This window comes from Xenopus tropicalis, chromosome 3 (assembly GCF_000004195.4).
Source record: "Xenopus tropicalis strain Nigerian chromosome 3, UCB_Xtro_10.0, whole genome shotgun sequence".
NCBI classification, from domain to species: Eukaryota; Metazoa; Chordata; class Amphibia; order Anura; family Pipidae; genus Xenopus; species Xenopus tropicalis.
This window is the reverse complement of record NC_030679.2, coordinates 50,273,834-50,291,680: the sequence shown is the minus strand read 5'-3', so window position 1 is coordinate 50,291,680 and position 17,847 is coordinate 50,273,834. Positions and strand designations below refer to the sequence as shown.

The following is a 17,847-nucleotide window of genomic DNA, read 5'->3' as shown; positions in this document are numbered from 1 at the left end:
ATACCCATCTATGAACCACTTAATACACATACAAATAACATCAGCGCATTGCTTTAGTTTTCTTAGGCCCACATTAAATTTGAATCTCCTATCAATGGTAGACATAAGTAAACATACAAATCAGTTTAATATGCTATTAAATTAAAACAAATTTCATATTTTTCACAAATAGAATCATATAAAGTTCTTCATAGCATTAAATGAGAAGGAAAGGTAAAAACTAAGTAAGCTTTATCAGAAAGGTCTATGTAAATACAGCCATAAGCACTCACAGAAACGTTACACTGAGTTCTCTGTCAAAAGAAACAGGATTTGTTGTCTCTTTGTTTCACTGTACCAGAGACATGCAGCTCTCTCCCCCCTCGCTCAAGAATACGAAGAACTCCCTCCCCCCCTAAGGAATGTGTGATCTGGGCCAATCAGCAGGAAGCTTCCTTATAGTCTTACTAACTGCATGTACACCGGTCTTGGTGCAGGAGCAAGGCATTATGGGAACTTTCTTTACAGAGCTCTGCATTTTTTTCCTATGAGGCTACTGATCATCTGAACGGAAGAAACTTGGGGAGGCTTGAGAGAACTGAAGGTATGCCTGCAGCTTGAGTTTAGCTCTTTATTAGACTTTCCTTCTCCTTTAAGAAATTAAAATAATCACTTTTACTCTTTTCTAATGGAAGGCAGTGTATAGCAATGTCCCCCCAATGGCAGTCTGCCTGCAACTGTAGGGAGCACTTAACTTCTGCTGACTAGACTAGGAAAAAAAGCAGAGGAAAGTCGAGTAGGGTTTAAATAGCAAGGACCCAAAGGAGATCACTGAGTGTGCCATTAATTTAATTGCTGCTTTCAAACAGAAAGTATTAGAAAAAAAAATCTCTTTTCTTTCAATCAAACAAATATTAAAATCACAGTACCTGGAAAAGCATCCCATCTAGTAACTGGCTTTCCAGTTTTAGTAGTAACTTTTCAAAGGGTTTTAGCTTATCTTCTTGAATCCCAAATTTGCCAGGGTTATGATGCACAGATTTCAGCAGCCTGAAAAACAATTATGTGACATATTCATAAATAAAAAACAGATTACACCACAGGTACCTTAGCTGCAATACAACACCCTTAATCACAATCAGAGAACTATCCCTTACTCAGAAAGAAAGAATAATCTGTCACTAGGCAGATTAAGCAAAACAGTGTTGTGGAGTTCAATAGAGAAACCAAAGTTATCAGTGTAACATCAAACTTACAGTGTTTTATCGGAGTGAAAACCAAGCTTAGGGCCGTGGCAGACCTCCTTTAGTCTCCCGCGACAAATCTTCCTTGTCACGGGCGACTAATCTCCTCGAAATGCCATTCCACCAGCGAGAATGTAAATCGCCGGTGGGATGGCATACGTGGTGCCAAAATCGGCAAAGTTTGCCATCTCACCGTCAATTTACATTCTAGCCGGTGGGATGGCATTTCGGGGAGATTAGACGCCCGCGACAAGGAAGATTTGTCGCGGGAGACTAATCTCCCCATATGTCACGGCCCTAAGCTTATTTCATATCAGTCTTTAAACATTTACCAGCCGTATTTAGTAGGGATGCTCCAATGTACAATTTTAGGATTCACCACAAAAGATTCAGCCAATCTCTGTTTGCTCTACTGAGATGTAAAGATATGTTTTTTGTACCTAACTGTAGGGTTCTTTTGTATTTTTTAATAAAGCAAAAAAATAAAACAAAAAAAATTCATCCAAATCCCAATCTAAATCCAAACCCACATTTACATATTAGGATGAGAGAATCTTGCAGAAAAGGTCCCCACCATTTGGCCAAATCCTGAGCCAAACAATTAGGGGCATATTTATTATAGTGTGTATAGTGTAGCGATGTTGGCTTGCACACTATAATAAGTATGCCCCTTATAATGTAACAGATTTACAAAAGTGCCTTAACAAATCAGGTAAGAGTTTTCAACATTCTAACTGCAGCAAACAGGTTAAATCCAGTTGCTGATTTGTTGCTATAGGTTACAAACAAGTTATACCATATTATTGTGTATCTCCCAAAAAGCCCAAATAATAGTATGCTCCTGTCCAACCTTTTGTACATGGTCCAGTGATCCTTCAGTGTAGCATGGTTTTCTATTATTTCATCCATTGTCAACAGAACAGTCAGCAACTCTCCAAGATGTTCATACATGGTCTACATAAAATTACAATGGTTTTAGGAAATTATACATAAAAAGGTCAATGAGAAGTGGGGTAGTGTATGGATTGCACTGTGTGGGTAACAAAGAAACCGCAACAATATCAGTTTGACTATACCATGTTATAAATATAAGAATAAATGTACAAACTAAGGACTGTCTTGCTCATTACTGCATGATTATTCACACCAATATATTACTTCCCTGACAGACGAGGCTTTGAAGACTACAAGCATGCAGAGCCACCGTCAGGGGGTACAGGGGTGGACTGTTGTAAGGGGCAATTTTGACCCAAGAGGGGCCCAGCTGGATAGCGCAGACATGTGTTAGTTAAATATGAACTTAAGTATAAACTTACATAACTTATGTATAAACCTACTCAAGATATGTATAAAGCATTAACAATACAGAGCAGTTTGACAGGGGCAGGCACCATCAAGGTAAATTATCAGATGAATTAAACTCCCCCGATTAATTAACTTTTTGCATAAATTCATTCTAATTGCTAGTTTATCTTTCAGCACAATGTAAATAAATTACACAGGGCACCAAGATTTCTGATGGCAGCCCTGCACATGTATAATGCCCTAATGCAGTCTATACTCCAGGAATTCGTGTTTTCTTACCAAGAAATGGACTCCTGTTGTTTCAATAATCTTGGGTTCATTCCTAGAAAAGAAGATAGATATGATTATTGTTGAATTCTGTCACAAATACGTCATCAGGAGGAACACTTAGGGCCAGCAACATTAAAAAATGTAAATTATCCATATGCAAGTATATATAGCATTGGTGTCTTATCAAATCTTCAACATTTTAGGCAGACCCATGTATTTATTTTTTAAATACCTCTGCTTTTACTGTACAAGTCTTTTTTGACACTGGTCATAATAAGCATACCCTAAAGACAATAGGTAAGGGTGTGCATACTTCCAAATAAGAAACAATAATGTAGAACACTGCAATGTAATCTGACTTTGGTTGTGACAGAAACAAGTAGATTGCCAATGTTAGTGAAAAGCAAATACAGTTTTATTTTTTTGTATTACTGCTCCTTTAAGGTCACTGTGTTTAGCTATATTACTGAGCCTCTATTTTGTAGTCATTTTATATTTATATAACAAGAAAAAAGGTAATGACTCGTATTTCTACATTAGGAAGATTACATGAAATCATACAAGAGGAACTTAGGCTATTCCCAGGAAAGGGAAAGTGTAACATGCTTGTCCTACACAGAGTCTGTTCATTCAAAAAGCAAATATAAGTAGGGTTGTTCATTGATTCATAAACAAGAACAAAAGCCTGGATGTACAGATGCTTGCTAACTAAGCAAATGTTTAATAGAATTATAGAAGTTATTCAATCAGCAGGTTACTCCAAAAAAGTAAGAATAACTTAGCTCTGGATGGTTAGAGATACTAATTCTGGTGATTACATTCGGCGTAAGAAAAATCTTAATTATGGTCTTTGACTCTGAGTGAAGAGCAAAAGGACTGTGAATAGATCTGTTGTGATATGCCCTAGTGACTGCTTTTTTCAAGTTCTCTTGAGAACCTTAAAGCAGCACTGCTAAACTTCCTCATGCACTGATTACTAGCTGATGTGCTGATTGTGAGAAGATACCTCAACAACATGTGTATCTGTAAAGCCTGAAACCAATGTAGTACTGCTCAGGGGGATAAAGGAAAAAAAATTCCACACAGACTACCTGTTGCTGGTGTATAAGCCAGCTAATTGATGGACGACATTCATTACAACTTCATAACAGCGTGTAACAAAACAAGAAAGCTCCTGAAACAGGAAAGTAAAACAAAAAAAAAAAAAGATTGAGGAGCAGAAGACAGGAAAATACATATAACATGGCTTCAAGAAGGTGACATGGAAATACAATAATACCTAATGTAACAAATATTTTTTAAACATATATAACAAAATCCTTTGCTTTAAGTAAATACATATGCTGTATTTATTAGTACTAACCAACCTAAAACCAGTGGGCTCACTTGGTCTTATCTAGCCCATAGCAGAATGAAGAATTGGTCTTTAGCAATTCCATTGCTATTAACTGTAATGAAAAAAACGGGTCAGTTTTTTTCCAAGAAACAATAAATCTCTTTAAATTTTTACTCCAATACACAATCCTACCTGCCCCTTCCCAAATCCCTTAAATACTTAAAACTAGGAACATGTGGAAATAAGCAGGGGGGCTGTGCACTTGAGTTAAACATTAGAAATTGGTGGGAGTGGATTTGGTTCCTCTGACACAAGCATTGCTGGACAAAAAAAGCATGCTTTAAATCACAGGCACATAAACAACAATACATATATTGAAGACCTCAACACTAAAGCAATGCCAGATGTTTATACCCTGAAGGGTAAAATGCACACTGACCAGACTGCAGGTACCAAAAATAATAGGGTAGTTTTACCTGTAAGAATGAAATGAATCTTCCCATTTGGATTTGAGAATCACCCTCCACAATACTTGACTCGGCAGCTTAACAAACAATAGATATGTTATCATTTAGATGACAAATATTAATAACAGGGGTACTAATAAAGAAAATCTGCACATTGCTTCACATGGAGCCCAGACACTAAAGAATTGACTTCCCAAAGCTCTTGCCATTGCATTTAACATAAATGATATTTTATACCCTCTATCCTCTCTCTCTCTTATAAACACTGAGCTGGTATAGGTGTTTGGTAAGCATGAGTGTTGATCTTAACAGGGAACTGTCATTGATAAAAACATGCACCTAAACTGTAGTGGATGATTAATAAATATGTTTTCCCAAATAGGTTTTATAATTTTGCTTCTGATTTAAAAAAAAAAAAAAAAAAGATTTAAAGATGCTTGCTGCTCATATCTGCCATACACAGGCAGATTTCAGCTGCCAATTCGGGTCCTTACGACCGATTCAGCAGCTTATCTGCTCATTTATGTGGCTCTCCGACAGGCCCCCCTGACCAATATCTGGCCAAATATTGGGCAGATGCTGATCGGACAGGCTTGATTTTTTGTCGGATCGAGGACAGCAACGGCTCATTGATGCAGTCCTCGCTCCAACTTTTCCTATCCCCTTCATTGCAATGCAATCGTTTGGCCCTAGGGCACGATATCACCCACCTTAACTCTTAATATCAGTGTGTTAGTTAAATGATAACATATATAAACAAACAGCTAAAAGAAAATATTTATTTCATTAAATGTTCACGGTTATGCACAAGGACAGGACAAGGCAGCAGTTACTTTCCTTAGTATCACAAGGCTGCTGTACCTCCAAACACAAGCACAACATTTATGACAAAGGATAAAATTAGCATTGTTGAACTTTCATTCATGGGTTAATAAATCTATTAAAACTCATTAGACCCACTGGAAATTTATATTCATGCTGTCTGCATTAGGAACTAATTGGAGGTTATTTTACATAGGTATGAAACCAAGTAGAGAACAGAATAAAAAAAAAAAAACATACCCCCTTCTCCATAAAATAAAAGTCCATTATAGAATTTTGTTTCAGCCTGTTAAAGGAAATAAAAAAAAACAATTGAGATAAAGGTATGAATTCTATCTTGATTTGGCATACATGCAAGCAACACAACATTTAAGAGAAGAGGTCTTGTGGCTGTTTAGGTCAAGGCCCCCTGGTCCAACATTTGGTCAGGATAACCCTTAGATCACAACTAGTTTAAGCAATAGCTATAGGGACATCCAGGACAGTATATAAATAAGCACTCAGTCCCAATTTTCACCCTAACAGGCCTATATCCTGGACTGGACCACTAACCACTATAACCAACACAACCCTTTGAAACCCAATTCATTAGAAGTTACAGTAACTGCAGTTTTCATCATAAGCCACTGGGCTAGTATTGCCATGGATAGTGGATATAGAGAGATCACTCTGAAAATAAAGCATTTGAAGTCGTATATGGGTTTTGTTATAGTTGATGCCCAATGTGCCCAGACTTCTTTTTAGTTGTGCTGTTTTGCTTTGCTTCCTTATAACTTCAAATGTATTTTTAATTATTATAAGACTGATCATTTCCAGACTTATGAATTCAAATTAAAGAGAAGTATTGCAATATTGCAAGCTCAATGCCAACAAAGCTAGCGTCCTTCTGCAAAACATTTTTGAGATGTTATAAGGTGGCATTAAACACACAGTATGCCAAAAAAAAGCAATTATGGTGCCTGAGAAATAGAATGAATAGAACATCTGGTGGCAAAAACACAAGTTCCATAACATGACCAATAAAACATTGCTCAAGCGTAACTGAAACTGCTTACCTCATACTTAAGTTTCTTAATTTCACAGCACAAGGCAGCATAAACAGTTATAACTTTGTTCAAAACCTTAAAAAAAGGAGAGGACAAATGCTTAGAAACATTAAAAGCAAAAAGAGTAAGTATAAATAATGAACTATTTTTAGGGTATTTATTGGGTCGGCCAGCTTTACCTCTAGCATTAGTTATCGGATGTTCATTATATAAAGCCATTTATTATACAGTGCTGTGGACTATGCTGGAACTTTATAAAAAATGTGTTATTTTTAATAATAGTAATAATTTTCATCCAAAGGGCTAATGATATTTTATTAAAGAGGCAGAATTATATATCCTTGAGTTTATACAAGGCACAGAAAAATAAACATTTAGAGACTGAACTCCAAAGCAACTGAAGAAAAACACTGTCATATTGGATCAACTAGTACTTTAGGTTTAGTGGTCCTTCATTTAGTTTCATATTAAAGCATAAATAAGGACAAGAGAGAATTTGTTTCCATTACTCAGTACTTAAAGCAAAGATCAAGATATGACTGACTGGGAAAGTGATTTATTGCCTGGGTAAATATCCTGTTAACATGAGTGTGTTTGGCTGAAAACTGAATCAGCAGCTTGCATATTTCTTTAAAGGAACAGTAACACCAAAAAATAAAAGTATATAAAAGTAATTACAATATAATGTACTGTTAGCTGTAATTGAACAACTGGTGTGTTTGGCCCAGAAAGACTACTTGTAGCCAGGGGGGCAGCCATCAAAAGGAGAAAAGGCACAGGTAAAGCCCCGTTATATTCTACAGGGCTTATCTGTTGTCTGCTATGTAACCTGGGCCTTTTCTCCTTTTTCCCTGCTTGAATGGCTGCCCCTATAGCTACACCCCACCTTACTTATATAAAATATAGTAGCCTTTCTGTAACAAACACATCAGTGTTACCAGTGCAGGACAACAATATATTATATTTTAATTACTTTAAAACCCTTTCATTTTTTTTTATGTTACTGTTCCTTTAATGTCTCTTAAGATTATATATTGCTACTGAGGAGCAGAAAGTTACCTTGTTCTCTGTTTTGATGAGCTCCAAGAGGGAGGACTGCTCATATGGCACAAGCTTAGGGGAAATAAAGAAAGTGGAAATGTACGTTTTTATATGGTAAATTAGACATTTGAGGAATAATAAAATCTCATGTACAAATGCTCTAGTCCAGGAGCCAAGAACAACCAATCCAAATTTAAACCATACTAGTTTTGTGCCCCATTATAGGATTACACCCTTTAAACTTTACTATGCTTTAAAAAGCGTAATAAGCGTTTGCATTAATCTGAGCCTGCAGGTTAGAAAACATTAAAGTCTGAATTACAAAAGCTGCAGAACACACACAAAAAACATACACAGTTATCAATATCATTACTTATTATTGGACAATTCTAGTTTCACTAATGAATATAACTATAATGTATAGTTTCTTCTTGATGCAAGAAAGATTCATGGTAAGGCATGTTAAATTTCTGTTTTCACTAGGGAAACTTTGCATAACAGTAAGTACATTTTTTAAAGGAATCCCTTGCATAAGAATGTATGTTATGAAATATACACGGCACTACAACTGGTAAATTTCCTCTTTCATTGAATTGCTACAATATTACTGACATAAACTGTGCATTAGCTAATGCAAATCATTTGGACTGGCCAACAAGTTGTAAGTTCTGTCACCAACTATATAATAACTTCCAAAGTCCTGACTCTAGCCAAGGTGCATCTAAATGGTGGACAGCATATATTTCTTAGAATTCCCTTTCATAATGCACTTACTTTTCAGGGCAGCAGTCTGACTAAAACAGAAAGTAGAGGGTCATTGTAGCTGAGAATTTAGATAAGACTCTTCTTTATAGAAGCCAATAAAAAAGACATATAGCAGAACATATAGGCAAATTCCACAGATGTATATGACAATGCTAATACAGGTATGGGATTTGTTATCCAGAAACCAGTTATCCAGAAAGTTCCAAATTATGAAAAGGCTATCTTCCATAGACTCCATTTTAATCAAATAATTAAAAAAAAATGATTTCCTTTTCTCTGTAATAATAAAACAGTACCTTGTACTTGATCCCAAGTAAGCTATAATTAATACTTACTGGAGGCAAAACAATCAATTTGGGTTTATTTATATGTTTAAATGATTTTTTAGTAGACTTAAGGTATGGTGATTCAAATTAAGGAAAGACCCTTTATCTGGAAAACCCCAGGTCCCAAGCATTCTGGATAACAGGTCCCATCCCTGTAGCACAAAAGGGCCAAGGCATTGTTAAGCCATTTTCTCAAACAATTACACATTTAAAAGTGTTATCTATATGTACCAATGTAATGTATGTAAAACAAGGTAGAGGCCACTGCAGAGACACAACTGGCTAGATAAATGGTTTACATGTTGCTCCAGCCTATCAAGCCTGCGCATCACCAGCATGATGGCTGCAGCAGTGGGTAGAGAAGGATTATTTTAGTGCATAACTATCATTACAAAATATTATTCCAACAGTGAAACTTTTTGGAATGGGATCAATTATCTGGAAACCAAGTATACAGAAAACTCCAAATTACAGGATGACCATCTCCCAATTTGGTCCAATTTAATCAAATAATTCAAATGGTTTCCATTTTCTCTGTAATATTAATACAGTACCTTGTACTTTCTGGTAACTAAGCGGCAAACAATCCTATAGGGTTAATTTAGACTTAAATTATGGTTATCCAAATTACAGAAATACCCCATATCTGGAAAACCCCAAGTCATAAGCATTCAAAACACATCCCGTTGGACAGCCTCTTTGTTTGAAAAAAGAAATAAACAAACATAAATTGATATAAAAACTGTTCAAACCTTCAGTGCAATTGGATCAAGGCTGAAGTCCCACACATCACCAATTGAATCATCCAGGGCATTTTCAATTCTTCGAAGCTGAGATGTATATTCCTCAAGAAATTTCCCATAGTTTTTCAGTTGAACTTCTGCATGAATTTCTGTATGAAAAAAACCAAAGCAACAAATGTGTATTGACAAACATGTATATACCAGTAAGTTTCAGTTTTTAAACAGCTCTTTCAAACCAAAAAATATTAAGTGTTGCATTTTAGATGTCAAAAATGACAAATTGAATCAAACAACATTTTGGGTTATTGTGAGAAATTCCCATTTCCTTCCTATTCATGAGAGCATTTTAATAATTCATAAGCACCTGACATACACTTGGCATAGTCACACTCTTTGACATCTGACAACTTTGTAAGGTCACACTTCCTACTGGCCTGGGAAGATTTCTAAGCTGCATAATGGGGATCTGTTCTAGGCATATGACCAGTATGGTTGCACTAGTAGTGCTATGCATTTCGAAAAATAAACCAAAGCTAAATTGCACTGATACCACTCAATGCAACTTGTTGTGCATTGGGGATTATTGTGCTGGACTTTTCCCCAAATTGATGCTGTAGGGTAGGAAGAATGACATTTTGAGGAATGTCATAATTTGCCATAGCCTTAAGGTTCGCTTTCAATGAAAAGGGCCCTAGCTCAATATATGCAAAAACTAGACTAGTGTTCTTTCATGTTTCAGACATTTAAGTAGTGCTTATAAGAGAAATATTGAGCAAAAATTTAAAAAATGCAATTTCATTATAATCCTCTAAATACAGAAGGCATGGGTTTACAAGTGTTGCTTTGTGCTGCTTTATTGAACATTTTCCCAAAAACACAGACAGGGACCAGGGAGGATCTAAAAGAGCTCCAATAAAGGGGACATTTTTAAAGATAATTAAGACTGATAATAAAGACTAAAACTGGCACCATATGGTATTAGCAGCATTGCCTACACAGGAGAATGTTGAGTTATGCTATACTTCCCCTTTTAAAAAAATACTTGGTTGCAGAAAAAATATTACCAAAACTATGATAAATCCCCTTTGTACCTGAGAAAAAACTAAGTATGCTGAACTGATCTTTAGCACACGAATATGCATGTTTTTTTTTTTTTGATTAACAGTTTCTCCCAACTCCTTCCAAAAACACTGGCTTGTTTAGAACATCATTCCATTCCCATGTTGAAAGGAGATAAAGACCGCACTGTCATTTTGTGCTAGCAAATGAGGAAAGATATGCGCTCGCTTCCATTCTTGACATAGTTTTCTCTGAATATTTTACAGTAAAGACATGAAAAATTAAACTGTAAGTTTAAATTTTACAGAAAGACCCAGTCTAAGCAACTTTTTAGCTTGTCTGTAGTATTTATTTTGTATTATTGTTTCTATTCTTACTCTTTTTAGCCTGGAAAATAAAATGCTGTTTGTTTGGGTCACTGACCCCCCCCCCCCTTTAATCGCTTACCTCATACCCCAGGCTGGTGCCCGTTAGGAGAAAACCGCTCCAGCCCGGGGTACCTGTAGTGAGTATTTCCTCTTCCTTATTTCTTCGGAATCCCTGGGCCGGCACACGCACAGTAGAGTGAAAAAGCAGACTTTTTTGTTAAAGTTCGGCTTTTCACTGTACTGTGTATGCGCAAGCACGCAGAACGAGGAGACGCACGCTCGCAGGTACCCTGTGGGCTGGTGTGGTTTTTTAACAGGGGCACCAGCCCGGGGTAAAAGGTTAAGAGATTGAAGTCACTGGGGGTGCCTAACATTTTGGCACCCCCGAGTGACTTAGCCTTTCCTTCTCCTTTAACACTACCCTGACCATTACTTTTACTAGTTACAATGATTAGATATTAAATTACATCATGTGAACCAATTAACTAAAGCTTTGGCAGCTGATATCATTTTGGGTCCTGCTGATACTGTTCATATAACTTGCATATTGATTCATTCCTAAATGTATGTGCAAGGCACAGGCACTGGAACAGAGGAATTTCTGTTTTCCTAGGAGGCTTCTGTTCCTGTGCTCATTCATTAATTCAATTTCAGAGAGAGGAGCTAAATTCTTTCAGTGTGACTTGTATTCCCAGCTCAAAGCAGCTGCCATAGAGTGGAATAAATGGAAGCGCAGGCAACGGCTACTGAAAATTCTAGTTACTGATGTTACTGACCGCATACACAGGAATTTTCTATATCATGTTGGAGACTCTAACTTATGACAGGTGCATTCTGTATAAAGGGACACATAAAATTCCCCAGTGTCCCCTATAAAGACAACCCAAGGCAGGTGAGGTAGAAGATAAAAATATTTTAATATGCCATATATGTAAAGTATATATAAGTTCAATATGCCCTCTTATAAAATCACAAGGACCTGATGCTGACTAGCTAAGTCCCTACATACACTTTGCTGCTTGCACAGCTGTAACCACAGAATACACAGAATGTTGTAAAATGGGTGTTCTATACTTCTGAGATAAGGTTTGCCATCCTCTATAAAAGGCTGAGACTTTCAGGGTCTCACATTGAAGCTGCTTGCGACTCATTACAGTTGTTCTGTGTTGCTGAAAGCTTCCACAAGACTCTGTCTTTGATTAATGAATAAAACATCAGTTAAGATGAGAACCTTGTCTCAGAGTCTTGGTCTGTAATAAGGTTCGTGTAAATTAGAAATGACCAACAATCACTTCTGGGAGAACACAAAGTAAAAGACATGCACACAGTAAAAGTGACACTTCTCCTGGCCGAAAAGGCAACCTGCTGGAAATCCAGCTGTTGCTGAACTACAACTCTAAGAGGCTGCCACTTTCAGCTTGCCAAGTGCTGGCCAGCAGCCACAGACCAGGAAGCACTGCAGCAATAATACGTAAGAACCAAACATGACCCCACTGCATAAAGCAACCAAACGCCGCATGCGAGCCCCACGCTTACTTTGAGAGCCGTCATCAATCCGGTCAAACTCCCAGTCCGGAGATTTGGTCTCCGAAGTAGCCGCCATCACCGTAGAACTAACTGAGCACCACTTACCCCACCCACCTCCTTCCCCGTGACAGCGAGACCACGTGATTTCCTGTTAAACCACGCCCCCTCCCCTTTACTGAGGAGGGATAACGTGATCACATGCACTGTGTGGAAGCGCTGGCGGCCATAAATATTGTGGGCAAATCCTTCTACTCTAGTGGTTTATTATATCACATAAAAAGTGTTATTAAGAACACTTTCTCGCTTTTGTAACTTTCGTGGTTTAAAAACAATGGATTACCAGTACAGCAATGGCAGTCCGTGTCTTTATAGTAATTCTATTCTACTCTACACCTGCATCCATCAACAGAATGATGAGGACACAATGACAATGACAACATTTTCCTCACTTCCTTAGAAGACCATCAAATCTGTGTTCCTGGAAATGTAAAGATTCAAGGGCACATGTGCTTTTATATGTTCACATACCCTCATAGGGTTAACACCTGGCTTGTAAAAAAAAAATGACTATTGCCAATGAAGGTTGAAGGAGGGTGTATTTTTCCAGAAAAGGTTGCAACCCTATGTCTACCCATAACAGGATAATTCCTGATCATAGCAATGTTGTTAATGTTAGGAAAGAAAAACATATCCCCTAACCTACTCATTTAGCAGACCACACAGCTTTTCCCACAGCCCTTTATAATGGACTTCTCATCACCAGCAATGGATCAGTCCAATTCTCTCACATAAGAATACTACAATAGGAGAACAAGACAAATCCAAATGATCCAGACAGCTGCCAAACATCTGTTTACCTGCTAGTTATTGCTGAGCCATGTGTGATGTTCCAATAGCTACGTGTGCAGTGTTCATCCACAAGTAGGGTTGCTTAATTCCATTTTTATTTTTAGGAAAAAAATATAGGAAGGCTGGTATTTTTTTTCATGAAAGGTGGCAACCTACCCAAAAGTTCTGCAGCATGTTTCAACTGCTGCTTTTCCAATTACACGTGGGCATTTTTCATTTGACTTGTTTTTTCAATACAGGTTTAGGAACACTTAAACAATTTAATTGTGATCTGCCTGGTTGTACCCATCAGCATCCAAATCTTATTCATAATATAGTACAATAAAGATATGCATGTAAACTCACAAAAACACAAATATAAAACTGCAAAAAACAATAGCTTATAATTTAAATGGGAACGTCTCTTTAAAGAACCCAAGAAATATTTTCTTGCCTAATAAAAGAAAACATAATTCTAGACAACTTGCCAGTATTAATGTATTACAAATTTTTAGTGCTTTAAAACTAATATGTAATAATAGCTATGTAATAGCTATTCGGAGCCACAAGGGCAAAGAATAGAAAAGGGCATACAAACACTGTTTTTATTTGTAAATAACTTAAAAACCATTACAAATTTGTAATGAATGTATATTTCAAATTTGCTTAGATTGATGTTTTCTTTTATTATTGCAAATAATTATTTTTTGGGTTGACGTCCTTTAAAATCAATGGGCAAATGAATAGCACTCTCTTTTAAGAGAGACATGGACACTGTGGGCAGCCAATATGGTCCTGTAGAATATAATTCCCAGTGAACTGGTTTATAATAATATCAGATGCCTATAGAACCAGTATTTTTTCCTTCTCTCTTTTTCCACATTATAATTGTGAAATGATTTCTTCTAACAGCCAGTTAAAGGAACAGTAACACCAAAAAATGAAAGTGTATAAAAGTAATAACAATATAATGTACTGTTGTCCTGCATTGCTACAACTGGTGTGTTTGCCTCAGAAAGACTACTATAGTTTATATAAGTAAGCTGCTGTGTAGTCATGGGGGCAGCCATTCAAAGGAGAAAAGGCACAGGTTACTTAGCAGATAACAGATAAACCCCCATTATATGGGGCTTATCTACTAGTTATCTGCTATGTAACCTGTGCCTTTTCTCCTTTTTTCCAGCTTGAATGGCTGCCCCCATGGCTACACAGCAGCTTATTTATAAAGTAGCTTTTCTGTAGCAAAAACACCAGTTTTTTGCAGAGCAACAGCACGTTATATTTTGATTACTTTAAAACATAATAATTTTTTGATGTTACTGGTTCTTTAATGGCCAAGATATGCACCTAAATTTTTCCACTTTTTCAACAAATTGTCTCCTTGCCGTGCACAGTGCACTCAGTTGTTAAAGATTTCTTTGGTATAATGGGTGGACTATGCAACTTTCCATTTTTTTATACACAAGGTGTATTTCTTCCACTACCTCCTAAATGCCAGCTGGGGGGGTCAGTATAGATTAAATGCGTTGTTCACCTATAAATTAACTTTTAGTATGATGTAGAAAATGCTATTCTGAGACAATTTGCATTTGGTCTTCATTTTTTATTATTTGCGGTTTTTGAACAATTTAACTTTTTGTTCAGCAGCTCTCCAGTTTGGAATTTTATGTGCTGTCTGGTTTCTAGGGTCTAGTTTAACCTAGCAAGACACGAATATGAATAGAGGATGGCCTAAATAGACAATTAATAAAAAGCATCAACAGGGCCGGAACTAGGGGTAGGCAGAAGAGGCAGCTGCCTAGGGCACAACGATTGGGGGGCGCCAGGCAGGTACCTCTCCTGCCTACCCCTAGTGCTACTTTGTCATTACCTCCGCCGCTTGTCATTAGCGGTGGAGGCAATGACCAATCTAATTGCACCGCCCCCCCCCTGCTTCTCCTCCTGTGCTTTGGCACGCATGCGCCGTTCGGGGGGCGGGGAGGAGGGCAGAGTTGGCCAACTCCTGTGCTTTGGCGCGCATGCGCCGTTCTGGGGGCGGGGAGGAGGGCGGAGTTGGCCGACCGGGTTGCCTAGGGCGCCCGGTCGGCTTGGCCCGCCCCTGAACATCAATAACAATAAAATTGCAGCCATACAGAGCAATAGTTATTTGGCTGCTGGGGTCAGTGACCCCCATTTGAAGCTGGGAGTCTGAAGAAAAAAGCAAATAGTTTAAAGACTATAATAAATAAAAAATGAAGACCAATTACATAGTAACATAGTAAGTTGGGTTGAAAAAAGACGTACGTCCATCACGTTCAACCATAATGCCTATATATAACCTGCCTAACTACTAGTTGATCCAGAGGAAGGCAAAAAAAACCATCTGAAGCCTCTCTAATTTGCCGCAGAGGGGAAAAAAATCCTTCCTGACTCCAAGATGGCAATCGGACCAGTCCCTGGATCAACTGAAAAATTGCTAAGAATAGGCCATTCTATAACATAATAAAAGTTAAGGTAGATTCAGGGGTGAATGCTATTGGTGGTCTTGAACTCAAGAAGTCTCAAAACTTCTGGTTTAGAGAGAAAATTTGTTTTTTGAACATTTTTTTGTGAGAGAAAATTCTGAGATTTGGCACTCTTGGTTAGCACCAATTATAAGGGCTCTGGCACACGGGGAGATTAGTCGCCCGTGACAAAACTCCCTGTTCGCGGGCGACTAATCTCCCCGAGTTGCCATCACCTGCCATCCCACCGGCGAAAATGTAAGTCGCCGGTGGGATGGCACACGCGGCGGCACGATTTCGGCAAATCGCCAAAGTTGCCTCGCGAGGCTTTTTCTGCGATTTCCCGAAATCTCGCCGCCGCGTGTGCCATCCCACCGGCGACTTACATTTTCGCCGGTGGGATGGCAGGTGATGGCAACTAATCTCCTCGTGTGTCAGAGCCCTTAGAGCTACTCAGAGCTGCTGCAGCACCAGTGGTCACCAGTGGTTTCCCGGTGGGATGGCATATGAATTAGTTTGGTTTCCCGGTGGGATGGCATATGAATCAGTTCGGTTTCCCGGTGGGATGGCATATGAATCACTTCGGTTTCCCGGTGGGATGCATATGCATCACTTCAGTTTCCCGGTGGGATGGCATATGAATCAGTTCGGTTTCCCGGTGGGATGGCACATGAATCACTTCGGTTTCCCGGTGGGATGGCACATGAATCACTTCGGTTTCCCGGTGGGATGGCATATGCATCACTTCAGTTTCCCGGTGGGATGGCATATGAATCAGTTCGGTTTCCCGGTGGGATGGCACATGAATCACTTCGGTTTCCCGGTGGGATGGCACATGAATCACTTCGGTTTCCCGGTGGGATGGCACATGAATCACTTCGGTTTCCCGGTGGGATGGCACATGAATCACTTCGGTTTCCCGGTGGGATGGCACATGAATCAGTTCGGTTTCCCGGTGGGATGGCATATGAATCAGTTCGGTTTCCCGGTGGGATGGCATATGAATCACTTCGGTTTCCCGGTGGGATGGCACATGAATCAGTTCGGTTTCCCGGTGGGATGGCATATGAATCAGTTCGGTTTCCCGGTGGGATGGCATATGAATCAGTTCGGTTTCCCGGTGGGATGGCATATGAATCAGTTCGGTTTCCCGGTGGGATGGCACATGAATCAGTTCGGTTTCCCGGTGGGATGGCACATGAATCACTTCGGTTTCCCGGTGGGATGGCATATGAATCAGTTCGGTTTCCCGGTGGGATGGCATATGAATCACTTCGGTTTCCCGGTGGGATGGCACATGAATCACTTCGGTTTCCCTGTGGGATGGCACATGAATCAGTTCGGTTTCCCGGTGGGATGGCATATGAATCAGTTCGGTTTCCCGGTGGGATGGCATATGAATCACTTCGGTTTCCCGGTGGGATGGCACATGAATCACTTCGGTTTCCCGGTGGGATGGCACATGAATCACTTCGGTTTCCCGGTGGGATGGCACATGAATCACTTCGGTTTCCCGGTGGGATGTCACATGAATCACTTCGGTTTCCCGGTGGGATGGCATATGAATCACTTCGGTTTCCCGGTGGGATGGCACATGAATCACTTCGATTTTACGACGTCGCCCGAAGTGTCCTTGCGACTTAACAACCACTACTAACCCCATCAGCTGAAACACTTTTGCTCTGTCTAGGCTACAAGTTTAATGTTACTTCTTATTAATTATGTTTCTATCCAGTCTATCCAGGACCTTTGCTATTCATATTCCAGCCTCTCATTCAAAAACCACAAAAAATGAAAAAGGAAACCCGCTTGCAACAGTAATCATATCTACATCACACTTATTCTTGCTTTTTGCTGTCTAGGTAGCAAATAAGTTGGCTACTACCTCTGTCCCGTAAATAGTCACAAATTGGCGTCTAATTCGTAACCGCTAGAAAAATCATCGTGCTGGTGGGCTAACGTATAACTTGTTACTACTATATTATTTATATATATAAATATACTAGTTCCTACTGTAGAAACCTGTTTTGCAGCCAAAAGACCTTACTGCCAGCACAATGAACTTGAATGAATTCTATTCATCAGCATTGGTTGCATCAGTCGAGGCCTTATAATGAAGAGGCGTGCCATTTAGACTAACTAAGCCATTGGCACAGAGGGAATGGGCGTGTCATGCCGAAAGCTTTGACGTAGCTCTGTATAGCAGGCAATGCCAGGCAGGCTTCTGATAGTGACAGG

At 38.8% G+C, this 17,847-nt stretch overlaps 1 protein-coding gene across 1 annotated transcript in view; it reads right to left on the bottom strand.

Annotated features, from left to right (window-relative positions):
• The window catches only part of washc4 (WASH complex subunit 4), a 32,187-nt gene extending 19,757 nt beyond the window's left edge, over window positions 1–12,430 (bottom strand). The window contains exons 1-10 of the mRNA XM_004912904.4: window positions 12,308–12,430; window positions 9,354–9,493; window positions 7,529–7,582; window positions 6,479–6,544; window positions 5,664–5,709; window positions 4,611–4,678; window positions 3,890–3,972; window positions 2,808–2,850; window positions 2,074–2,177; window positions 909–1,029 (exon numbers count right to left, since the gene is read on the bottom strand). Of these exons, the coding sequence (XP_004912961.2) occupies window positions 909–1,029; window positions 2,074–2,177; window positions 2,808–2,850; window positions 3,890–3,972; window positions 4,611–4,678; window positions 5,664–5,709; window positions 6,479–6,544; window positions 7,529–7,582; window positions 9,354–9,493; window positions 12,308–12,374 (792 nt within the window). The 5' untranslated portion in view covers window positions 12,375–12,430. The remainder of the gene's footprint in view (window positions 1–908; window positions 1,030–2,073; window positions 2,178–2,807; window positions 2,851–3,889; window positions 3,973–4,610; window positions 4,679–5,663; window positions 5,710–6,478; window positions 6,545–7,528; window positions 7,583–9,353; window positions 9,494–12,307) is intronic.
• Window positions 12,431–17,847: the final 5,417 nt, after the last annotated feature.